The sequence below is a fragment of the Hemitrygon akajei genome, chromosome 27, assembly GCF_048418815.1.
Source record: "Hemitrygon akajei chromosome 27, sHemAka1.3, whole genome shotgun sequence".
NCBI lineage: Eukaryota > Metazoa > Chordata > Chondrichthyes > Myliobatiformes > Dasyatidae > Hemitrygon > Hemitrygon akajei.
Window position 1 is genome coordinate 21,108,675 of NC_133150.1, and position 26,272 is coordinate 21,134,946.

At 41.0% G+C, this 26,272-nt stretch overlaps 2 protein-coding genes across 2 annotated transcripts in view; both read left to right on the forward strand.

Moving 5' to 3' along the window:
* Positions 1–12,492, forward strand: part of LOC140717177 (mitogen-activated protein kinase 12-like) — a 78,501-nt gene extending 66,009 nt beyond the window's left edge. The window contains exons 11-12 of the mRNA XM_073030471.1: positions 11,638–11,811; positions 12,100–12,492. Coding sequence (XP_072886572.1) covers positions 11,638–11,811; positions 12,100–12,176 — 251 coding nt within the window. The 3' untranslated portion in view covers positions 12,177–12,492. The remainder of the gene's footprint in view (positions 1–11,637; positions 11,812–12,099) is intronic.
* Positions 12,493–19,297: 6,805 nt separating this feature from the next.
* brpf3b (bromodomain and PHD finger containing, 3b) overlaps positions 19,298–26,272 on the forward strand; it is an 86,324-nt gene continuing 79,349 nt past the window's right edge. Inside the window, exon 1 of the mRNA XM_073030473.1 lies at positions 19,298–19,638. The gene's annotated coding sequence lies outside the window, so the exon portion shown is untranslated. The remainder of the gene's footprint in view (positions 19,639–26,272) is intronic.

Here is a 26,272-nt window from a genome sequence, read left to right on the forward strand (position 1 = left end):
TGGCACGGACTTTGCAAGCAGGTCAGTGAATGGGCCAGAACGTGCACGCAGTGCCAAACAGCCAAGGTGCAGCGGCACACTAAAGCCCCGCCTGAGCAGTTCGAACCCACCCACCGGAGGTTCAACCACATTCATGTGGATATCGTGGGCCCCCTGCCAGTGTCCCGAGGAGCGCGGTACCTGCTAACTATGGTAGACCGGTTCACGAGGTGGCCAGAGGCGGTCCCGCTCACCGACACTTCTGCCGATTCCTGCGCCCGAGCACTGATCACAACCTGGGTAGCACGCTTCAGGGTACCGGCCCACATTACCTCCGACAGAGGCGCTCAGTTCACCTCCAGCCTGTGGTCGGCTGTGGCCTGCCTGTTGGGAACGCAGCTACACCACACTACTGCCTACCACCCACAGTGGTAGGAACGGACTGGAGGAACGCTTCCACCGTCACTTGAAGTCGGCTCTCATGTCCTGCCTGAGAGGACCTAACTGGGTGGACGAGCTTCCCTGGGTCCTGCTTGGAATTCGTACAGCGCCCAAAGAGGATCTGCACGTCTCGTCGGCTGAGTTGGTGTACGGCGCACCCCTGGCCGTCCCAGGAGAGTTCATACCAGCCCCAAGGGGGCAAGAGGAAGAACCCGCAGCAGTCCTGGACAGACTACATGAAAGGCTCGGCAACCTGGTCCCCATACCAACTTCACAGCACGGACCCATGAACCCAAAGACTTGCAGAACTGTAAGTTTGTGTTTGTACGAAGGGGCGCTACAGCAGCTGTACGAGGGGCCATTCAAGGTGATCAACAACAACAACGGGTCCACGTACGTTCTGGACATTGGGGGGAAAGAGGAGGTTTTCACGGTGGACTGACTCAAACCAGCCCATGTGGACTTGGCGCAGCCGGTCGAGGTTCAGGCACCGCGGCGCAGAGGCAGACCTTCCAAACAGAGGCCGATCCAGACTGTGGACATTGGGGGGTGTATTGCCAGTTCTGGGGGGGGGGGGGGGTTATGTGGCGACCCACTTTCTGCACAGGCGAACCGGCTCACAAATAGCCAGCGCGCGGGGGGAGACTTTGGTAATGCACCTCTGACGTCACTTCCGCCCGGAGAGGGCGGGCACTAGGGATTTAAATGCCAGCGCCGCAAAGTTTGAATAAACTAGTCTCGAAATGACTTACCGACTGCGTGTCGTTATTTCAGCGCTGTGTGTAGCACATCGCTACATATCATCATAACTCCATCCAGCTTTCCAGCTGATCCTTAGACAAATTTCTCTGCTCTTTACAACTCCACCAATTTCCATGTTGTCCGCAAATTTATTAACCCAAACATCTATGTTCTCATCCAAGTATATGACAGACAACAGATGCCCAAGCACTGATCCTTGCAGAACACCATTAGTCACAAACTTCCAGTCAGAAAAACAACTTTCCACTACTACCTCTGCCTCCTACCATGGAGTCAATTCTGAATTCAGTTTGCCAACTGTTGTGATGGAAAATAACTGGTTCTTTGAGTCTCAACGGTAGAGGCCTGGACACACACAGTTTTAATAATGAGGAATTTATTTACAAGGGGAAGTCGGGTCAACACAAGCAACACAGAAAGCGGTGTGGGGACAGGGTACAGTTACACATACAAAGAACAAGGGAAAAGCACTCCGACAGCTATCCCCCCTGACCTTGGATAGCTGCGGCTCCCTTACCAGGACAAACGATAGACCTTCCCAAACATAAATCAATGCACTTACTTTCAATGAGGTGGTCTGTAAGAGAGACCAAGCCAGGGACAAGTCTCACCTTTTATAGCATGGGGCTGGATGAGATAATCCAATTAATGTGACCAATAATGTAGGTGTGCATTGATTAGTTGGGAGGGACCAAATGTTGATTGGCATGTGGTGTGTCCTCCGACCAGCCAGGTGGCAGTGCGTCTGTCATGTGGCCGGTATCTCTGGATACACCAGCAGACCTTAGATTCCCCCATGTACTTTAATCTTCTGGGACCACACTGCCTTGCAGGACCTTGTCAAACTTTGCTGAAGTCTATGTATACCACTCTACTTTCAATTTTGTTAATTACTTCTTTAAAAAAACTCGGATCAGATTGGTGAGACAGAATTTTCCTTGCACAAAACTATGCTGACTCACCCAAATCAGTCTCTGCCTTTCCAAGTGAATATAAAACAAGCTCTTTGGAAATTTTCAATTAACTGCCCGCTAATGTAAAGATCACCAACCTGTAGTTCCTTGGTTTATCAGTAATAAATATAAGTAACATTTGTTTCCTCCAGTCTTCTGGTACATCACCCAATGCTAATGAAAATCTCTTTCCTTGCTTTCCATCGTGTCTTGGAATAGATCCTGTACTTGACCCTTCATTTCACAGTGGGTGTTTTGCTGAGACCAGAAACTCCCCCAAATAACACTAATGATTATGCAAGGCCTGATATTCTTCTCCAGCGTATTTTTAAAAGCTGTCTGTCGGAGGTCTGTCAGTCAGAGTTGACCATGGATATTGTGTCCTAGCTGCCTAGATACGCAAGCCTGGTCAGTACGATATGGAGAGCAAGCTGTTGCCCATGTAACAAGCACCCCCTCTCCACACATCGGATGAACCCAAAGGAATGTCAGAGACCGATACAGTTTGGTATCAGAAGCGTCGCAGGAGTTGCCAGTCAGCACTGAACACCATGTAGGACTACTTTAGGGACTCCAGCTCCGAATTTTTCCCTCAGTGCTTACTCCAAAAGCCTTCCCATGAGTGGATATAGTCGCAAGGCAGTGGAGGTTTGAGATCAGAGTTCTCCTGCTTCTGGATGAGCTGCCAACCATGGCCATCGAGCCCCATCTGCCCGAAGCGACTGGTCTTAAGGGGCCAGTAGCCCGCCTTTGCCCCTTCTGTCAGTAGAAATGCTTCCACTGGGCTTAGTCGCTAAGCCACATCTGAAGGCCAGGAGCTGGGCCCGGTTGTTTGAGACTATTTGAAGTGTACGCCATTGGGAGTACTTAATAGGTAATGTGAGCTTGTCTGCATTACCAACCGCGGTTTTTAAATGCACCAGACTGAAAAATTGAAGTTCTGGCTTATTAACAGAACAACCAATTATTAATCTTGCTTCTTTTGAAATCTGCCTTCTTTGCAAGGCTGCTGCATAGCATTCTGCATTCTTGCTGTTTACTCTGCCCTCAGTTTTCCCCTACAGCTTTGACTTACCCGTGTAAAATTAACTGCTAGTGGGAATTTGTCAAAATCTAATACTTCCCTTGCCTCAAAAACATCACAAGCGTCAAACAAATCATATGGGAGAAGACATAAATGAGATCACCATACACATCCAGTTTTCACAGAAACTCATACTCATCACTGGACTTCCCCAGCATAAAGAAAATGCCTCTTGTGGGTCATATTATGCACCAGCTCTCAGGATGTCTCTGGGAGAATTCTGCAACAGCCTCCCTCCCACGTTATTTTAATATTCATTTGTGAAGCTGAAATTGTAAGAAGGATACTCTGCATTTTGCCCAGTGGGTTCTTCTAAGGGCTCACTTGTGATGTTGCAGTTGTGGGGCGAAGTACTGGCAGCTCTATGATTTCCAAATAGGGCTCAATAAAACAGGTACTGAAACCGACCTGACACAGAGCTGATAATGATAGACTCCCCTCAGAAAACAATCATATTTATGTATTACTGCAACATCCATAACTGTTTTAGTAAATAGCAGGAAAGGATTTCTATGTTATTGTTTTGTTACTATATCCAGCAACTCCTGTGTTCTTGGAGAACTCCTTGTATTTTGATGATGCAACAATTTCTGCACAGATTTAATGAGTGTTGTTCATTTCTTTCCATTTTCCCTCCACTAAGCCAATGATCTCTAAAGTTTTTAATTTTGTTATTTTAATCTCCTTTATAGATTGACTGAAGTGCTTAGCACAACGCTTTACAGAACAGGCGACCTGGGGTCAAATCCCGCCACTGCCTGTAAGGAGTTAGTATGCTCTCTCTGTTACCGCGTGGGTTTCCTCCCACAGTCTGAGGATGAACTGGTTGGTAGGATAATTGGTCATTTTAAATTGTCCTGTGATTAGGCTCAGATTAAATCGGGGATTGTTGGGCGGCCTGGCTTGAAGGGGCAGAAGGGCCAATTCCACGCTGTATCCCAATAAATAGAATAAGTAATTTTTAAAAATCTTTTTGCCTGTCACAAATTACAGGTCTGCAGTGCATTCCTGTTAAAATGTTTTGCTTACCTTTGAACAACTGCCTATCTGACACTATTTGTGTGCTATTTGCAGTGTAAATATGTATCTGCTAGAGCTCAGACTCTTATCAAGAGTCTTGGGAATCTATATTGAAGGATCCAAAAAGTGCCAGGATTTCATTCTTGGAGTGCATGATCACATTTCGGGTGACCTTCCAGTGTCTTGTTACTCGTTCACGTATAGATAAGCTGCCAGGGTTGTGCCAAAGTAAATCTGTCACTGAAACGTTCCATCACAGTGAAACAAATGCACAGGTTTAATGTTTGTGAATTCCTCAAAAAATTGCATGCAAAGTTTGTAACAGTAGAGAAATATCTACAGATATGCCTTAGAACAAATGAATATATTGCACTCTGTTCTTTTACTCTAACTTTACTTTCTCTGTTGATGTTAAAAACAAAGTATAGTCAGGCAGGAGTAACCAATGCAGATTATTTTACAAAAGATATTAGCCATGTCACAGGCATTGAGTGCACTTGAGAATTCACTATTTCCTTGAAGATAATTTAGGGATTTGCACTTTGAGATCAGAAAAGTAACTTTTTCATTAATCTACTGGTTATCCATCTTTGACATCAATCTGGCTCATGGGACTCAGATCTGCGTGTTTCAATTATCGTTGTAACTACTGTGACCTTGGGCAGCTCCTCAGAGCATTCCTGACATTCTTAACAGTGCAGTACCATAACTGCAAAGAAATTTTTTTCATAGAATTACTAAACTTTACTGAATTTACTTTGTCCCTTGTCAGAAAAACAGAAAGAAAAACTATTAAATGTTTTAACAGGGAGATCTGTTTACTTGTATTTTGCATCTTAACTGCTTCTTTAACAAAAATTAAGCCTTACATTTCAAGTCAAATGGAAGCTGTGAATTACATTCACGTAGGGTGGACTGGCAATAAGAATGGAAGGGTATTTGACATGCACATACAGTACCAGAGTTAGCACCATTGATTTGTACAGTGAGTGGGAATAAAAGGATCCCTTTCTGGTTAGCTGCCAGTGACTAGTGGTGTTCCACGGGGGCTGGTGTTGGGACTGCTTCTTTTTATGCTGTATATCAATGATATAGATGATGGAATTGTTGCCAAGTTTGGAGATGATACGAAGATTGGTGGAGGGACAGGTAGTGTTGAGGAAACAGGAAGGTTAGAGAAGGACTTACACAGATTAGGAGAATGGGAAAGTAAGTGGCAAGTGAAATACCATGTTGGAAAATGTAAGAAGAACTTGCACTTTGGTAGAAGAAATAAACGTCCAGACTATTTTCTAAATGGGGAGAAAATCCCCAAAAAAATGCGAAGGGACTTGGGAGTCCTTGTGCAGAACACCCTGAAGGTTAACTTGCAGGTTGTTGGTGGTGAGAGGCAATGTTTTCAAGAGGTCTAGAATATAAGAGCAGGGATGTGATGTTGAGGCATTAGTGAGGCCTCACGTTAAGTATTGTGAACCATTTTGAGCTCCTTATCCAAGAAAAGATGTGGTGAAGGTTCAGAGGAGGTTCACAAGGATAATTCCAGGAATGAAAAGGTTATCATGCGAGGAACGTACTCACTGGAATTTAGAAGGATGGGGGCATGGGGGGGGGGGGGAATCTCATTGAAACATTTTGAATGTTGAAAGGCTTAGATAGAGTAGATGTGGAAAGGATGTTTCCCATGGTGGGGGAGTCTAGAACAAGAGGGCACAGCCTCAGGATAGAGGGAAGTCCATTTAAAACAGAGATGTGGAGAAATCTCTTTAGCCAGAGGGTGCTGAATTAGTGGAGTTTGTTACCACAGGCAGCTGTGGAGACCAGGTCATTGGGTGCATTTAAGTTGGAGATTGACGGGTTCTAGATTGCCCATGACATCAAAGGTCACGGTGAGAAGGCTGGAGAGTGGGGCTGAGGAGGGGGAAAAGGGATCAGCCATGATTGAATGGCAGAGCAGACTCGATAGGCCAAAATAGCCTAATTCTGCTCCTATGTCTTATAGTCTTATGATTTCACTATTTTGGAGGAGTTGTTTATTAGCTTTAGCTCTGAGTGTCATTGCTTAGTTTCATTGGCTAATGCATGAGATAGATTTGCCATCATAATATTTAGGTTTTGGTAAAGGTTCATGAGAATTTTGTAACTTTTAAATTGTTTATTGGAACCATATGAGTATATTTGGCATCCTTTCTGTTATCAGTAAACTATTCATTGTAAATGCATATGGAGTTACAGAGCACAATGAGAAATTTGCATTCTATCTGTTCCTGAATACAAACTGAGCAGAAATTCACTTAATTCACTAAGTCAAGAAGCAAGTGAATGTATTGAATAGGTAGTTCTTGACTTCATCACATGCTAGACATTAGCTAATCATAAATCAGGAACTCATATTTAATTATCAATAAATCTGGGAATATATCATACAGCAGTAGATGAAGATGTTTACTTATGACAATAATCTGGGCTAATTCTTCAATTCATTTTTACCTATATTTAAATTATTTTGTTGTCTAATTGCACTAAGTTTCAACATGAGCAACCTGGTATGGTTCCATTTAAAAATAGTTGCACAGAATTCATGTTGCTTACCTGAAAGATTCTATGCCTTAAAATCTTAACTGTTTCTTTTTCCACAGATGCTGCCCAACCAGTATCTACAGTTTTTAACTTTTATAATCATAATCAATTCATAAACAATTACATCAAGTATTTACATGTTTCCCCTATTGTTAAAGTAAATCTAAATTTATCCCAATAGTTAGAAATTTATGTTGAGGTTTTGCCCTTATAAGCAGAGACTTGTCTTTAAATTGCAAGCTGGAGTCCGTGGATATATCTTGCATGGACCAAAAGTGGATCTAAAGCAAGATTCTGCAGTCCACAGAAATCAGAAATAAAGCAGAAAGTGTTAGAAATTCTAAGTGTGTAAGGAAACATCTAAGGAGAGAGAATGTAAATTACAAATCATCAGAAGAAAGATCATTGATCTGACATATTACCTATTATCTCTGCAGATTCTGCCTGATTGGGAGAATTTCTAGAATTTACTGGGTAATTTTATCAGGATTTGGATGAGGGAACATTCCCAAAGCATACTGGGTGCCTTCCTTAAAATACACTGTTTTAAGCCATTGGAAGGTTTGAGACCAGATATTTATTTCTATGACTACTCTTCCTACAGCAAGATAATCAGGGTGGCACAATAATACCATTGGTAGAGCCTCTGTTTCTCAGCTCCAGTAATCCTGGCTCTCATGCTGTCTTTGGAATTTTCATGTTTTTCTTTTTAACCACATAGTCATCCAGTTTCCTTCTACACCTCAAAGATCCATTAGTTAATTGGCCATCATAAATTGTCCCTAAATTGTAGAGGCATGCTGGAATCTGAGGGAGATTTAATGAAAATGCTGTGAGAGTAAAATGGGATTTGTAATGAATGACAGGGTGATGGATGACAAGGACTCGGTAGGCTGAAGGACCTGTTTCCATGACTCTACATCAATCTTGAAGGGCTGATAAGATTACATGCAATTGAGTGCCTCCAGTATGAATTGAAGATTAAAATATTTGAAGAGAAATTATGAACCCTACAGGCACTAGTTATTCACTGCACCGTCCTAAAAGTAATTGGGATTGAGTGGGAATAGGCGATGTTTAACTCCACGTACTTGTGCAGCAAGGCTGTAAACTTTCCACACAAATATACTGATGTCTTAAAAAAATTTCGGCTTTCATATGGATTTCTTTTTTTTTTCCACTTTGTCTATTATTTGGAGTTACTTATAGCAGTGCAGCCAGTCACTGGTGCATGTTATGGGTTTGTCAGTGAGACTCTGTCTCCACTTGAGCTAATCTTTTACTTGGGAATTTTTATGTGAGTTTAATGGCATAGGTTCATAACGTAACAACACTCAAAGTAGCCCACTGTGATATAACAATCATATTAACAGGGTTGACTATTTCTACAGAGGGATGTAGTTTAAAAAATATATTGGAAGATATAGTACAGGAACAGGCCCTACAGCCCACAATGTTGTGCCAAATCAATTAAATCAGTAATCGAATGACCAACTAATCTCTCTTCTGTTTACACAATGTCCATATCCATTCATTTTCCTCACAGGCATGTGCCTATCTAAGTGTCCCTTAAAAGCCCCTATCTGCCTCTACCACCACCCCACGTAGCATGTTCCAGGCACCCAGCATCCTCTGTAATAAACTTGCCCCTCGCACCTTAAATGCATGCCCTTTGGTATTAGACAATTCAACCCCGGAACAAGATATTGTCTATCTGTGCCTCTCACAATCTCAAAGTTCCCTATCAAATCTCCCCTCAGCCTCTAGCTCTCCAGAGAATATAACCCAAATTTGTCCAGCCTCTTGGTACACTTGTTGTCCCCCTCCATGCCTTGTGACACAGCGGGTGGCAACCTTGCTGTTTCCTTAGCATTTGTTTGTTCTTTTACGAGGCCAAGTTACTGGCACAAGGCTCAACCCAGCACAGATGGAAAGTGTGCAAGGAGCCGGCTGGATCAAATCCGGGACCACCTGCCTCCAAGTCTGGTGTGGATGCCACTGGCTGGCTTCTTGTTATAGCACTTTCCCTTTAATCCATGTGGTATTCCGGTAAATGTCATCTGCACCATTTCCACACTTCGACATCCTTCCTATAATGGAGTGACCAGAATTGTATGCGATACTCTAGGTGTGGCCTAAATAGAGTTCTTTAAAGCTACAACATACAGTAACCTCCTGACTTTTAAACTCAATGCCTTGACTAATAAAGGCAAACATGCCATATGCCTTATCAACCACCCTATCAACCTGTGTAGCCCCTTTCAGGGAGCTATCAATTTGGACCCCAAGATCTCTTTACTCATCAACACTGCCCTTAAGTCTACTGTCTCTTTACATTTGACTTTACTAAGATGCAATATTTTACATCTGTCTGGGTTACATTCCATCTGCCATTTCCGCAACTGATCTATACCTCCCCATATTCTTTGCTAGGCTTCTACGCTACCCACAACACTCCCAATCTTTGTAATATCTGCAAACTTACTATTCCACCCATCTTTATAATCCTCTGCTTGATTCTAGCTTCCTAAGCATTACATACTTTTCCTTTTTCTTCTTGACTAAATTCATCATCTCTCTTGACATTCAATGTTTCCTTACCTTGACATCCTTGTACTGCTTTCTAGCTGGAACGTACTTGTGCAAGTGGTCTTAAACGCCCTCCGTTGTTGGATGTGTACTTGCCCTGAAACAGCTGGTCCCAATGAACTCTCCCTAGTCCTGCCTAATTCTTTCGTAATTTGCCCTACTTAAAGTTATTATGCTTTCACAAGGTCCATACTTTATTGTAAAAATAAAGGTGTGATCACTGTTCCCTAACTACATAGCCACTGCGAGGTCAGTCATCTGGCTAGGCTCATTACCCAGAAGGTCCAGTACAGCCCCTCCTCTTCTTGGACAAAGTACATACTGATTTAAGAAACCCTCCTGGATGCACCTAACAAATTCTGCCTCCTCTAAACCTCTTGCACTTAGAATATCCCGGATTATTTTGGGGAAGTTGAAATCCCCCATGACAACAACTCTGATGTTTTTACACCTTTCCTTAATCTGCCTACTCATCTGTTCCTCAATGTCTACTGGGTGTCTGTAGCATAATCCCATCAGAGTGATTGCACCTTTCCTATTTTTAGAGTTCTACCCATATACTCAGTGGATGATCCCTCCATTATGTCCCCTCTGAGTGCAGCTGTGATATTGTCTCTGATTAGTAGTGCAAATTGTCCCCCTCCCCCTTTGACCTCCCTCTCTCTCTTTTCTAAAATATCAAAACCCTGGGATATTAAGCATCCACTCTCTCTCTCAACCAAGGGTCTGTAATAGTCAATACATCATAGTTCCATGTACTGATCCATGCTCTAACACCTTTAACCAAAATACTCAGCATTAAAATACACATACTTCAAACTATCCATCCCATTGTATCTATTAATTTGTACCTGCCTGTTTTTTTTTTACTGGCCCTGACATCTACTACTTCATCATCCTTCCACTTTCTGACTGGTGCTCTGGTTCCCATCCCCCTGCCAAACTAGTATACACCCTCCCACCACTAGTGAACCTCCCAGCTAGGATTTTGGTTCCTCTCCAGTTCAGGTGCAACCCATCCTCCTTGTATAGGTCACCTCTGCCACACGAAGGTTCCAATGATCTAAGAATCTAAAAGCTTGACCCCTGTACCAGATCCTCAGCCACTCTTTCATCTCTATCGTTTCATCATTCATTTCATCGTTCCTGCCCTGACTGGCACATGGCATGTGGGGTAATCCAGAGATTTATAACTTGGAGAAATAAATGAAAGCTGCACAGATATACACTCAGTAGCTACTTTATTAGGTACCTCCTGTATCTAATAATGTGGCCGCTGAGTGCATGTTTGAGGTCTTCAGCTGTAGCACAACAGCCTTAAGCCTTAATAGAACCAGACTACAGCGTACAGTGAGGACTGCCGAGCGCATTATTGGAGCCTCCCTGCCCTCTATTGTGGACCTGTACTCTTCCAGGTTGAAGAAGAGGGCGGGGAACATCATAAAGGACTCCTCCCATCCTGCGCACGGACTGTTTGATCTGCTTCCGTCTGGTAGGCGCTTCAGATCCCTCCAGACTAAGACTAATAGGCACTGGAGAAGTTTTTTCCCTACTGCGGTCACTTTGCTGAACAGTTAACTGCCGGTTAACTGTCAGCTAACTATTACTTGGATTGCACTACCTGTATGTATAATCTATATTTTCATTTATATTTATCATTATTATTGTTATGAGCAGAGAGACAACATCTGCCGGAAGTAAATTCCTTGTATGTGCATAGGTACTTGGCGATTAATGTCTGATTCTGATTCTGATTGTGCATTTTCTGCACACCACTGTTGTAATGGTTATTTGAGTTACCATTGCCTTCCTATCAGATTGAACCAGTCTAGCCATTCTCCTCTAACCTCTCTCATTAAAAATGTATTTTGCCCAAATAGCTGTTATTTTGTATTTTGCACCATTCCCTGTAAATGCTAGAGACAGTTGTGTGTAAAAATCCCAGGAGATCAGCAGTTTCTGAGATACTCAAACCAACCCATCTGGCACCAACAAACATTCCATGATTATAGTTCCTTAGATCACATTTCTTCCCCATTCTATGAACAATAACTGAACCTCTTGACCATGTCTGCATGTTATGCATTGAGTTGCTGGTACATGATTAGCTGATGAGATATTTGCATTAACAAGGTATACAGGTGTACCTGATAAAGTGGCCACTGATGGTTACTTTTGGATGAAGAGGTGGAAGTTCTCTCTCCTTTTTAAATATCAGTTAATTTATTGTAGCTTTGGACCTCCTGGAGAAAATGTTAGTATTGGATGCAGACAAACGATTATCAGCTGCTGAAGCTCTGAGTCATCCCTACTTTGAACCATTCAGAGATCCCGAAGATGAGACTAAATCAGAGCCATTTGATGATTCTTTGGATCAGATGACATTGTCCACTGATATGTGGAAAAGTAAGTGAATATAGAATATCTAGTAATGCCACTTAATTTCACATTTTATAAACTTTGTATTTACTGAAACAATGGCAGAAATAATACTGTATTCCAGAATTTGTGCTTTTTAATGCACTTAGTAATTTATGGGACATTAACGAAGCAAAAAACATCAAGGACTCAAATTTAGATTCATTTAATCAAAACTTTGCAAGTATGTAAATTAATTATAATGCTTAGATGCAAAATGTTAAATTTTATGTTTGTACACCAGAATGGAATTTAATAGAATGCTGTTGTTTTTAGGGTATGCGTTTCAGGAGGTGATGACATTTCTTCCTGTATCAAGTCTAAACAGAATACCCAAGGAAACAGCATTGTAGCTCTGAGACCACCCAGTAACACATGCTGTTGAGGAGAGACAAATGGAGACACAATCTATTTGTTGAAATGAAAATTTTGAATAGTACATGCATGTTTATAAAGGACAGAATTTCATTCATTATAGATTTTGAACATTTAAATCACTTGTATATATTAATAATTAACTTCAGTTGAACACTCCATAAAGTTATTGATGACATGAGTAATTGTCAGGAAAACTAGTTGTGAATTTAATCATTTTTATAACCTCTCCACAATGAAACAGGATGTACAAAATATGCTTAATGAAATAAACTTTTGTTTTCTTTCAACTTACATATGGACATATTGGCTGATTTTGTTTAGTCTCCACATAATTATCTCTCTCCATCATCCACGACAAAGCAAGTTACTTCTTTGGACCCCATCACCACAGTTATTTCCTTAACTACTCTTGGTTGGAGAAAAATGAGAAGTAATTCAGTTTTGGATTAGTCATGGTATGATCAATTTATCTCCAAGCAAACTCTTCTTTCTTGATATAGATATGGTGCTAGATGCATAGAGGTGAAATATCTAGAAATCCCAGTTAAATTTCAGTCAAGTTCTAATTGACTCAGAGATGCTCATCACTCCAGTAAAATAAATTTCAAATGCTAAAAAGAATACAAGTATACAGTTTAACTTGTAAACATTATTTTTAAATGCCGGTCTCCAAGGAAATTTGGGAAACGTAAATGAATCGCAAAATTAGTAAGTGGAAATAGCAGGCAATTAGGAAAACAAGGTCTTTACTGCTGGAGGCTTGGAATACGTGAATACAAGTATCTTGTTACAACTGTACAGAGGTTTGCTAACCCTGCTTTGGATCTTTGGGTACTTTTGGATTCTATGTCTCACAAAGAATATAACTAACTAGAAGCCAGAACAATAAACATTATTTGGAATGATTCCTGGAACAAGAGCTCTGTCAAATTAGTGGGCTGGCATGGTAGCATAGTCATTAGAGCACACGTTACATTACCGCTGCTGTTTGTGAAGTGTGTATATTCTCCCCGCGATTCTGTGGGTTTCCTCCCACAGTCCAATGGCTTACCAGTTAGTAGGTTAATTGATTGTTGTAAATTGTCCCCTGATTAGGTTAGAGTTAAATAGGTGGGTTGCTGGGTGGTGTTGCTCGAAAGGCTTATTCTGTGCTGTATCATAATAAATAAAGACTGAATTAGATGTCAAAGCTTTGCAGTTTAGAATAGATGTGATCACATTTAAACATTGGCCAATGAGTCTCTAAAGCTAGGGCATATTCCAGGAAAATAGGTTGCATATTTAGGCTTGATGTTAAAAGGTATTTTTTCTTGAGGTTTATGAATTTTTGGAAACCTTCACGTTGGACGACCTTGGAAAATGGAAATGGGGCAAAAAAATAAACCTGAGGTAAAAGATAATGTACGAATTATGAACATGAATTGTCCATCTGGGTCTTAGAGCCTCCTCCATCATTCAAGTTTATGGTTGATATTCCATCTGAGAATTATTATCTCAATACATGGAAAGCAATCAATCTCAGTTTTGCATGAGCTCAGCAAATGGGCCTCCATAGGCTTCCGGGGCAGAAAATGTCAAAGATTCACTGTCAGACAAGTGACAGCATTTTACTTTATCTCAGATGTAAATACCATGGATTTTACTCTCAAACTGTTCTCCTGGTCTAGATACCTCAATGAAAGGTAGCATCCTCCCTTTGTCTAGTGTCAAAATGTTTAACAATTTAGTAAGTATCAATGTGTCGTTTTTCATCCTTTGCTCTATAGAAAAAGGTCCTAATCTATCTCTCCTCATAAAGCAAACCCGCCATCTCTGGAACTACTCTCGTGAATCTTTGTCTCACTCCCTCTGAGACAAGTACATTATTTCTTGTGCAAGGAGAGCAAGAATATGAAGTGCAGTCCCACCACAGCTACATACAATTGTGATAAGAATTTTCCTTACCGGTGCACCAGATAACCTTGCTTTTGCTTTCATAATAATCTGTTGAATGTGTGTGTTGGTTTTTCAGTTACTTGTATATAAACACACCCAGATCCCAACAAATCATTCCGAAGGCAAACAGCATTTTGGCCTTCACTGCAAAAAAGGTTAGAATTTAAATTTTTTTTAAATAGTTGCATCGGGTACTTGGCAGTTTTTATCCCTATTCAAACAAATGTTTAGGGCACCACGATAGTGTTACGGCTAGTGCAACACTATTATAGTACTGCGCATTGGAGTCCCTGCCGTGAATGGGAGTGCTCCAGTTTCCTCCCACGTTCCAAAGACCTACTGGCTAGTAGGTTAATTGGTCATTGTAAATTCTCTATTGATAGGCTGGGGATTTTAGGGCAGTTTGGCTCATTGGCCAGAAGGGCTTGATCTCTAAATGTAAAAAAGATAGAGAAGCTTTGGAGTTCAAAGGAGATTCAGCAGGCTAATTCCTGGGAGAATTAAGAGAGGTTAGAAAAGTTTAGGTCTGTATTCAAAGAATGAGGAATAACCTAATTCAAATGTTAAAATCCTAAATGGATTTCAAAGAGCAGATGCTGAGATTCTGATAAATGTGAGAATCCTGAACAAGAGGATAAAGCTGCAATAATGGTTGGGGGGGGGGGGGGCGTGCAATCACTCAAAACTGAGATTGGAGGAAATTTGTTCTTTTGGATGTTAGTGATTTGCAGGAATTCTCTACCCCAAAGTGTGGTGGGAGCTAGGCCATTGGATATATTCAATGAGGAGATAGATAAATCTTTGGTAAGATTGAGGAATTGAAGTTTATAGGGAATGGCACAGAAGTTCACAGCATAGATCAGGAACGTTCATATTGAATGGTGTGGCAGGTTTGAGGGACATGGTGGATGAGTTCACATTTTTCCCACACAATATTACATCTTCCAAGTTGTGGTCCATTCATTCAGCTAGTTCATATTTCCAAAGCACACTTGCATCCTCCTTGGTACGCGCAATTCTGTCTATATTTATTTCATCAACAAATTTAGCCCTTAGCTAAGTAGTTGACAGATTATAAATATCTAAGGTCAAGTACCGATTGCAACAGTATTTCATTGATCACAGCCTTCTCAATTTAGGGTACTGTCAAGTGTCAGAATAGGCTTGAAAGGTTTTGTGACCTACTGTTGCGCCTGTTCACTGTGTTATTTGTTAATACAACTGATCATACTGCTCATTGGTCAATATTTTAGTTTTGCAATGTCTTTACATTTCTGATGACTGTCTAAAATTTTTTTCTTGCAAAAGTTTGTTTTTCTCAATACTTGCATATTTCATTTACTTAAGTTTTTATAAAGAAGCTGCATTACTGGAATTTAGTTTTCAACTATTTTGGAATATTCAAGGTCTGTAGATGTCGTTAAGTTTTAAAAAAGCTGCATATCTTTGCTTTAAGATTTTTTTGTAACTTTACCCCTTATTTCTTTGTTTTTTGTTTTGTTTTCTCCTTTTTACAATCTATAACCTTAGTCTTTAACCTATGTGTAATTCTGTTCTAATTATTTTACTACCATGAAGATGTCAACATCACAGGCAAAGTTCAAAGTAAATTTATTATCAACTCACATACATGTTACAGGTTTTGCAACCATAACAATGATTTTCAAATTAATAGGCATACCTTCAAATTTGATATTTGATGTGAAAACTTCTGTTTTGTTTGCTAAAGAAACTGGCAGGAGAAATTGACCAGTCTGTCATTTTAAGTGTATTTGAAACTGATGAAAACTTTGTAAAGAATACCGTCGTTGCCATTTACGATGCATATCTACTTAGTACTAATCAATATAGAGTTGCAAGAAAAAGTTTGTGAACCTCTCTTCCTGCATTAATTACTCATAAAATGTGATATGAACTTAATCTAAGTCACAATAATAGACTAACACAATTATACTAATTCTTGTCAATACTGAGTATTTAAACAATCTCAGTCTAGGTTCAAAAAATGTGAACCTGTGGGGTAATGTTATTTGTAACAGCAAAAGACGTGCAGAAATCTCTAGAACTTGCTAAAGTCTGTTCATGTGTCCACTAAGAAAAACATTTTACAAGAATGATGTTCATGGAAGGACTTTACAGAGGAAACCACTACTCTCAAAAAAAATTGCTGCACGTCTCAAGTTTGTGAAAGTCCATTTGGATGTTCCACATTGCTTTTGGGATGATATTCTGTGGACAGGTGAGACAAAGGTTGAACTTTTTGGCAGAAATGCACACCGTTATGTTTGGAGGAATATAACACCAAAACATCATCCCAACTGTGCATGGTGACAGAAGCATCATGGTTTGGGGCTGCTTTGCTGCCTCAGGGCCTGGACAGCTTGCAGTCATTGAGGGAACAATGAAGTCAGAATTGTACCAAGACATTTTACAGGAGACCGATCAGTCACCTGAAGCTTAGTAGAAGTTGGATGATGCAACAAGACAACAATCCGAAAAATAAAAGTAAATTCACAACAGAATAGTTTCAAAAGAAAATTTGTGTTTTGAAATGGCCAAATCAGAGTCCAGACCTTAACCTAATTGAGATGCTGTGGCATGACCTGAAAAGGGCTGTTCATGCAAGGTATCCCCAGGTATACTGATGAAATGAAACAGTTTTGTATGGAGGAATAGTCTATTGTTCCTCCTCACCGTGTGCAAGGCTGATCAGCAACTACAAGAAATGTTTGCTGGAGTTTCTACCTGTTATTAAATACAAGGCTTCACATCCTTTTTCCAGCCTGGACTGTAAATTATTACACAATGTGTTCAATACAGACATGAAAAGTACATTTGTTTGTGTGTATTCAGTTTAAGGAGATTGCATTTGTCTGCTAATCAGAAGATCAGACTGTATATTATGAGTAATTAATGCAGAAAACCAGGTAATTGCAAAGGGGTCACAAACCTTTTCTTGCAACTTCTTTGAACTATATTGATTGCATCAAATCAGTAATAACGAAATAAAAAAGAATTAACAATGTTTTATTGTGTTGGAAGGGATAAAGCAAATGCTTCATGGAGAACTGTAAGTGCATGAGGCAGCATATTAAAGATTTGTGTGGAACAGTACAAGATAGAAATAATGCATGAACAATCCTTGATAGCATCAGGTCATCTGCAGTGTGAGTGAATTTTTCTGAGATTCAAGCTAGTGCCAGTGTGGTGTGAATGTCAGTAACAAAAGCAACCACAGTAAGAGAAGCCTCTTGCACTGTAAGTTATGAAAGAATTGTAGTATCTAATGAAAATCTAAAAATTGCAATTACGGGAAATCTGAAATTAAAAAAACCCAGAAACTGTTGGCAAAGCAGCATCTGAGGAAAGAGAAAAATAATAAACAGTTAAGATTGAGTCTTGGACCAGGAATGTTAAATACATTTTCCAGCATTTTCAATTTTTATTTGTGTCAGACAATATAGCACTTCCATTTCTGATCATGTTGGCATGGTATGTTATTGTGATACTCTCATTCTTGAATACAAAAACACAACCAATTTTAATTCTTAATTATCTCAGTAAAATGTAACACTCAGTTTATGAAAATATATAAAACTGAGGCTGGTCATGTTTCCTAGAGTGCCTGAGGCAAAAATGAATCAATTACTAATAGATTTGTAACTGAAAAAACTTGAAAAATGTTAATCCATGTTTAATACAAGCAATTTAAACTATACTGACAAGATAGTACATGAAAATGGATCTTCCACTTCAATAGCTAATTAAACATCCAACATGATTATTAATCTGATTTAATTTGGATTGTTACTTGGAACTTAGTAGGAAGGATTCTGCCTACTCTAAAGCAACTTCAACCTCTGTGGTGCTTATGTTGACGTGCCACTCAATGAACGCAATTTCATTCACCGTGGTAGGGAAAGAATTTCATAAAACATCGCTTTACACAAACCATTCGAAGTGACAGTTCGAAAAAAAACACTTACTGCTGGAGTGTTCTGCAACTGGGTATATTAAACACATCATATTTGATTTTTTATATCTTTTATTGTAGTATTTTATCCTGAAACACTGATCAATCTAAATCATAGGATCGAATTTTCACTTTAAATCGTAATAAGGCTTCTCTTGCAGATATGGATCCGCTCCGATCATTTCGCATAATGCAATACCAAGTGCGTTAACTGAACCACCGCTGCAAACTATTTATTTCATCTACATTTTAATTGAAGAAACTGGCAAAAGGACAACTTGTATGATGAGATTAGTTTGAAATTCCACACTTTTCAAGGGTATATTTGGCGTAACATTTGGTTTTAATCAAAGATTAACAATGAATATATTAAACCAACGAAATTCTTGAGCGAGGAATCTTTAGCCTTCAAACGTCTATCCTAATTGTGAGAATGCAGATGTTGTGATCTGGAAGCGAGAGAAACAATAAACTGCTGGGAAGAACTCACCGGGTCAAGCAGCATCTTTAGGGGTAAGATGTATGTGTTGATTCGGGTGGAGATCCCAGTTCGATGCCGCTTAACCCGAGTTCATCCAGCAGCCTTTTTTTGGAGTGTCCTAATGTTTTCTTGCAAGTTACTAAGTCCCAAGGCTGTGCAAGTTTCAAGAATCCACAGAAGTGCGCCAAATCTCCTACTTTGTTTGCAAAACGTAACTTTTCTCAAGTTTGGAAACTATTTATTTGGATTGAAGTTTTGAATTTTAAGCTCTTGAAATTCTCATGGCCAGCGGTTGTAACGTTGAGCGCAACCTAAGCCTTCGCTTTAAGAGGACATCAGAGGCAGCTTAAACCCCGGGAAGTTGCTACAAGTGTCTTTCATTCTCTTTTAAGTTGTGCATTTGGACTGTTAATGCCGGGGACAATTAAAACCACTGCCTGACAGCGGTTTAACATCTTGCAGCCCGCCCATCATTTCGAAGCGCTAGCACCGCACTCGCATTCACGCCTCCTCCGCCGAGTCTCGGCGCAAGGCGGACGGGGCTGCCGCTGCACGCGCGCGCGGGGAGGGCGCCCGGCAGCAGCTCGCGACCGCCGTCCTACCTCTCGCGCGTCCGTCCGGCCGCGGCCGCCGCCGCCGCCACCGCCGCACGGGGTTTCCCGTTTGCTCGGGTCATGCGCAGGGGCGTGTCCGGCTTGTGATTGAAAAGAGCTTTCCCCCTCCCCCAACCCACACCTCCTCCCCCCCTCCCAAACCAGCGGCAAGGGTTCGCGTTCCTACCGCTATCTTACGTACTCTTCCTTACACTAAAATCTCCATTAAAGTCCGTCTTTGTTGACGCCGGGCTCCGACGAAACATCCATCGGGTGCACTATGAAGCGCCCCGATCTGAGGGGACGACATATTCAGCGTTGAACAACGGCAGATAACCGGCGCTCCTGGTGCCATTAATTATAATTGCGGCCCGGAGGAAATTTTTTTTTCTTCTTTCCCTCGGCCCCCCCTCCCCTTCTCCTCTGTCCCCGACTTTGCTGGTCTCGCGTACAAGGTAAATGGCGTTTTTAACACGTTGTTGTGCGCGTTTGTTTGCCAGTAATTTGTAAAGTGGAGCTGTGAGCTTTGTGATGCGCTGCCGCCGGCGAATGAAACGCACTCAGGTCAGCCGTTAGAGGTCTGTAATTAATATGCGTTGGGGGTCGCTTGTTGTGGGAAGAGTCGCCATCTTGTTCCACTGTAAATTCTCTCCGTCCAACCGAACCTGGTCAGAGCTGATCCCGCCCTCTCGCCACGCTGATTGGCGGCCGAGGGTAGGGCGGCTGTTCCTGATTGGCACGCGGTTCCTGGCTTCGCTGCTGGCAATTGGCTGAAGCCGTTGCCGATCACCGTCTGCCATTGTACATCCGTTAGCAAGGTAGGTAGTGATAGAGCATGTTGGGGGGAGGGAGATAAGGGGGGGTCAGTTTTGAAGGGGGAAATTCTGGAAAATTCCACCTAGGGTTATGGGCAGAGTCGGTATCAGAATGGACGGGGATCGGACAGGTCGAGTCCTGAACTGGGGTCTGCTAGATTATTCTGGTGGCGATATTTATTTGCGGCCTGGACGGTTGCCTGCACCGACAGGAGTTAAATTCAAATGCGCCCGGGAAAATTATTTGCTGCAGTGACGTCAGTTACCATTTTAGCCCCGCCCTGATAACTCCTACGTCACTGAACAGCTGAGCTTGCTTTGGTGTGGATGCAAATGGAAAACAGACGCGAACATTATAGTGTTACAACCTGAGGCCGTGAATAAGTAAACACAACACTGAGCTGGGACCTCGGGCCATGTCAACAGTATTGTGCACATTAATGTGTATTTGGTAGTTTATTAAAACCAGGGGAACTGAATTATGTACGTATTCTGTATATATGGGGTCAACTCCTTTTATACTTTGGTACATACTCCCAGTATGCGAGCAGAAGCTAAAGCAGGAGAATCCAGTACAGTGCTGGTCTGAGGAAACACCAGCTTCTACGTGACTGCTTTGTTGGTTGGTCTATGTTCAAAGACTCAGCTGCTAGTCATTATCATAGTGGATTTCATTAGTAAGTGTGTTGAGGACTGTGTACTAAAGAGTGTCTAGGTGTGTCTAAACCTGAAAGCATGGATGAACCAGGAAGTCTAGGTTGCAGCATTTAAATCAGGTGACCCTGACTTTTATGAGAAATCAAGATGTGTATAAGCTCTGTAAAACTATCAGATATGCTGAGACACAGTATCAGGCCAAAATCAAGTACCAGTGAGCTATGGCACAGCTTACATACAAAACAAAGTCAGGCAGTAGTGATGACTGCAGCTTATTCTTTTCCTTAACACGCATTTTAAACAGAAGTGCGTATGTCAACACCCACCACAACATTGTCCAACGCACTTGAATCTCTGGGTGGAATCTCTTTTCATGGGGAGAGAATCTCTTTTTGGAGGTGTAAAATCAGTCTTGCCTAATGCCCCAGGCCTGGGTGGCTCTGGCTGTGTTATTAGATTCTGTGCAGATCAGCTGGCACGGGTATTGGCAGACATTTTTAAACTCCTTGGTCAGGCGATCATTCTTCCTGCTTTAAGAAGACCACTATCATCTCTGTACCCAAGGAAAATAAGATAACATGCCTTAATGATCACCAACTAGTGGCTCTGATAATTATCATCATGAATTGCTTCGAGTGGCTGGTTTTAGCACCTAATATCTCCAACTTTCAAGACAATCTCAACCCACTACAATTTGCCTATCGCTATAACAGGTCTATGGAAGATGCCATCTTCCTGGCCCTACTTTTATTTCTGGAGCATCTGGATGGCAATGTCACATACATATGTCAGATTATACCTTCAGTACTATAATTCTAAGCAAATTCATCACCAAACTCTGGACCCCTGGGAGTTGATGCTTATCTCTAACTGGATCCTTGATGCCCTGACCAGCAGACCGCATTTAGAAAGGATAGGTAGCACACCTCCGCCATAATTATTCTAAACGTTCGTGATCTGTAAGGTTGCTTCCTCAGCCCCGTATTCTACTCACAACACACTCATGATTAAGAGGCTGGGTTCTGCTCTAACTCCGTCTACGAGTTTGTAGGTGATACCACTGTGGTAGTCTGTATCTCAAATAACAGAGCTGGAGTACAGGAAGGAAATAGAGTTTAGTGCATGGTGTCATGACAACAACCTCTCCCTCAATGTCAACAAAATAAAAGCTTGTCATTGACTTCAGAAAGGGGTGGGGCAGTGCATCTGCAACAATGTCAATGGTGTTGAGGTTGAGAGTTTCAAGTTCCTAGGAGTGAACGCTACCAGTAGCCTGTTCTGGTCCAACAACATTGATGTCATGGCCAAGAAAACTCGACAATGTCTCAGCTTCCTCAGGAAGCTAAAGAAATTCAGCATGAACCTGTCGAGTTAACAAATTTTATAGCTGCATCATAGAAAGCTTTCAGCTTGGATGCATAAGTATTTGGCATGGCAACTGCTCTGCATGTGACCACAAGAAAATCCAGAGAGTGGTCAATACAGCTCAGCACATCACGGAAACCATGTACTCTCTACAGTTCTTGCTGCCTCAGTAAAGCAGCCAACATAATTATAGACCCCATCCACTCCAGACATTTTCTCTTTTCCCCTCTCACATCAGGTAGCGTGAAAGCATATACCACCAGGTTTAAAGACAGCTTATACCCCAGTTGTCAAACATCGACATATACGATAAGATGAGCTCTTGACCTCACATTCTGCCTCGTTACGATCTTTCACTTTGTTTACTTGCACTGAACTTTCCCTGTAGCTTTCACACATTGTTTTGCATTGTTGTTTTATCTTGTACTACCTCAATACACTTTATGGACTGTATGCAAGACAAATTTTCAAGTGCTGTATGTGAAAATAATAAACCAATACCAATATGTTCATCAAGGTTGCAAAATAAAAAGAGCCGCATCAAACACTGTAAATTGGTGAAGTTGAGGGTCTTTTTGAACTACAAATTGTGGCAAATCAATTTTCTATTTTTATAATAAGTTTGCAATTCACTGAATCCTGCATTCCAAATGTGCATTCTTGTTAACAAAATACTATCAACAAACAGACACACTGTTAAGCAATGCAAGAAGACAAAAAGCATTTTGGGTACCATTCAGAGGATTAAGTTTTCTATTCTGCATTCTGTTTTATTTTTACTCTATGTAATTATGCATGACATGATCTCTCTGGATGGTGCACAAAACTAAAGCTTTTCACTGTTTTGTACATGTGACAACAGTAAATCAATATGAAACTAATAAATCCATGTACCTTGGTTCCCCAAGACTGAGTAAGTTTATCAAATAAATAGCTTAAATGTACACTTGAGGAAAGTGAAATTTTATCTCCAATCTATTGCATCTCTTAATCAAAACATATAAGTGTATTAGAATTGGCCTTAGTTCCATGGATTCGCAAGGAAAGATTGGTCAGGATTTTAGTTCTTAGTTGCAAGCTAACAACTTGTTAAGGATGTCAAATAAAGATTGGACGCGACTTTTTGTTGCATAGCTTTTTATTGCGCACTGTTGAGGCTTATAAGCAAGTAATGGATTTTTATTTGAGCAATGGCATGCTGGCTCTGATGGAGGAAAACTTGACAAGCTGTATTAATGTGGTGGTGGCGGTATATTATGTAAGTACATAACACAATGTCCTACCATTTTCATTTTGTTGTAAATTATTGCTGACATTATGGGTATTATTGTAACTGACTGCCTAAAAATATTTTATTGTAAGGAGAGCTGATAAGGGGAAAAGACAATTCCTTTTTTTTTCGCAGTTACAGCATTAATCAAATGCAGTTGTCAATTATTCCTGGTTTTCCAAAGTTGGGTTGATATGCAACATTTAAGTAACCTTGAAATGTAAGATTTGGTTTAATAAAATTTTTGTAAGTGTAGAATACTTAAACTTTAGGTTTAGGTGGACATTTTAAATGGCCTGTATTAATGGTTAAACAATCTTCTTGACACTCTTTGATATGTAGAATATTATTACCTCAATTAAAATGTAAGTAACATTTAAAAATTAATCTGTATATTTTAATTTCTACTTAAAAAGAGTTGACATTTGTCCCTTCACTGCTTGGGAGTACTTCAATGTTTAATCATTTTGATGAGATCTCTACTGTTTCCCTGGAACTCATGCAAGTCCAACTCAATAGTTTCAATAGTTCCATTTAATATCAGAGAAATGTATGCAATATACATCTTGAAAACAGAAGAGTGCCCTAAAGAATGAGTGACTGCCCTGTCTGCCCTCCCACGCCCTGAGCCTCCTGTCCGCCTTCCCACGCACTAACAGTAGCAAAGCAACCATCCTCCTCCACCCCCACTTACTTATGCAATTAAAGCATCAACATCCTCCACCCACCAAGCAAGCAATAATAAAGCCCCCAAGAAAGATCATGATCTGCAGTATGACAAAAACTAATCGTTCATAATTTGACATACTACAGGCTCTCTCCCTTCTTAATAAGGGGAAAGAGAAGTGTCCCCCTTTCACAGCAAGAGGGGAGGCATAACAAAACTACTTGCTGAGTTGTGATGACAAAGTCTGTTGAGGCGCTGATGACACCAATATCCTTAGCCGAATCAAAGCTGGTGATGAATCAGCACATTGAAGGGAGATTGAGAATATGGCTTGAGTGGTACCACAGCAACAAATTGACTCTGCAAAGGTGGATAGCATAAGAACTGGTGGAGTTGATGGCACATTGTAGGGAGGTAGCTGGCATTTTGAGGATGCTCAGTGCTGACATTGACTTTTTCTTAAGCTCATCCCTCCTACTGGGACATAGGCGGCCAACAGCAGCTCGCTAGAGTCCTCCGTCCTGGGCCGAGGGTTGATCAGCCTTGTGGCTTCCACTTACACCACACGATAGATCTTCTAGGTGAAGATCCTTCCTCTCCCAGGGATGAGGTCTTTGGAGCTTCTGTTGGTGTTTCTGTAGCTCTTGAGTTTTGAGTTGGGCTGCATACCCAACCCTTCTCAATTCACAGTGGAGCTTGGGACCATCCATTTTAGAGTTTTCTATTACATTGCTGATGAAAAAACCAGAGGTCCTCATTACGGGATCAGAGGCGGAGAGTGTTGGTAACTTTAAATTCCTTTGTATTATCATTTCAGCGGATCTGTTCTGGGACCAGCATCTAAGTGCCATTACAAGAAGTTGACATATTTTGTAAATTTGTTGTGTATAGTTTGTATTAATACACATTATATTACAGTAAATGGGTCTTCATGGAACATTTATTACAATCTCAAAGAAAACTTAGGAAGGAGATATATAAATGTGAGCAATACACACAAAATTCAGGAGGAACTCAGCAAGCCAAGCAACATCTTTGGAAAGGAATAAACAGTCGCCATTATGGGCCAATAATCTCCCTCCTACCATATATCCCTGCAAGTGAGACAAATGTAACACCTGCAGCATTCAGGGCCCCAACCGGTCCTTCCAGATGAGGCAACACCTCACTTACGAATTGTTAGGGTCGTCTATTGTATCCGGTGCTCCTGATTGGTGTGTTCTCTGCATTGGTGAGACCCGAGGTAAATTAGGGGACCGTTTTGTTGAGCGCGCACACTCCATCTGCTAAAAGTGGAATTTCCCAGTGGCCAACTATTTTAATTCTCGTTCTGACATGTCAGTCCATGGCCTCCTCTTCTGCTACGATGAAGCCACTCTCAGGATGGAGGAGCAACACCTCATACTTTGTCTAGGCAGTCTCCAACCTGATGGCATGAACATTGATTTAGTTGTTAGTATGTAAAATGTTCTCTTTTTCCCCCTCATTTCTCCTTTTTTTCCTATTCCCCACTGTGGCCTCTTACCTCTTCTCACCTGCCTTTCACATTCCCTTTGGTGCCCCTCCTCCTTCCCTTTCTCCCATGGCCAACTCTCCTCTATCAGATTGCTTCTTCTCCAGCCCTTTAGCTTTCCCACCCACACTGCTTCACCTTCAAGCTTGTTCTTCCTTCTCCCCTCTACCTTATTATTCTGGCATCTTTGCCCTTCCTTTCCAGTCCTGATGAAGGATCTCAGCCTGAAACATTGAGTGTTTATTCTTTTCCATAGATGCTGTCTGATCTGCTGAGTTCTTCCAGCATTTTGTGTTGGTTGCTCTGGATTTGCACTGCCTGCAGAACCTCTTGTGTTATTGACTCGGTTGGCCCAATAGTGTCCTTCAGTGTTACAAGGAAATACGAGAAATTGCAAAGTTCATAAAAATGTTTGTTATTTACATTGGTACATTCTTTCATTTTTGAGCTCAGTGTTTTTCTGCTGCCATTCTATTTTAATGTCTAAGTTTGCTGTTTTTTATTTGATACTTTCCTATTATGGCCAATTGTTTAGAAAAAAAAGTTGAAATCTAACTGTGATTTTAAACACACCACAGATATCGTATTGAATATATTGAATTTTAATTTTATCCTGATTATTATGATGCAAGATTTATACATCACTACCAAAGTAGAGCATTGGTTAAGACACAAAAACTTGTTTTTGTGACTAAATGAGAGGCTTATTGAATTTATATTTCTCTAATGTTGGTTATGGTTACTTTGGCATAATGAGTTTTTACTTTTTTCATTGATACATAGGATAAATGAGGGTGACTAA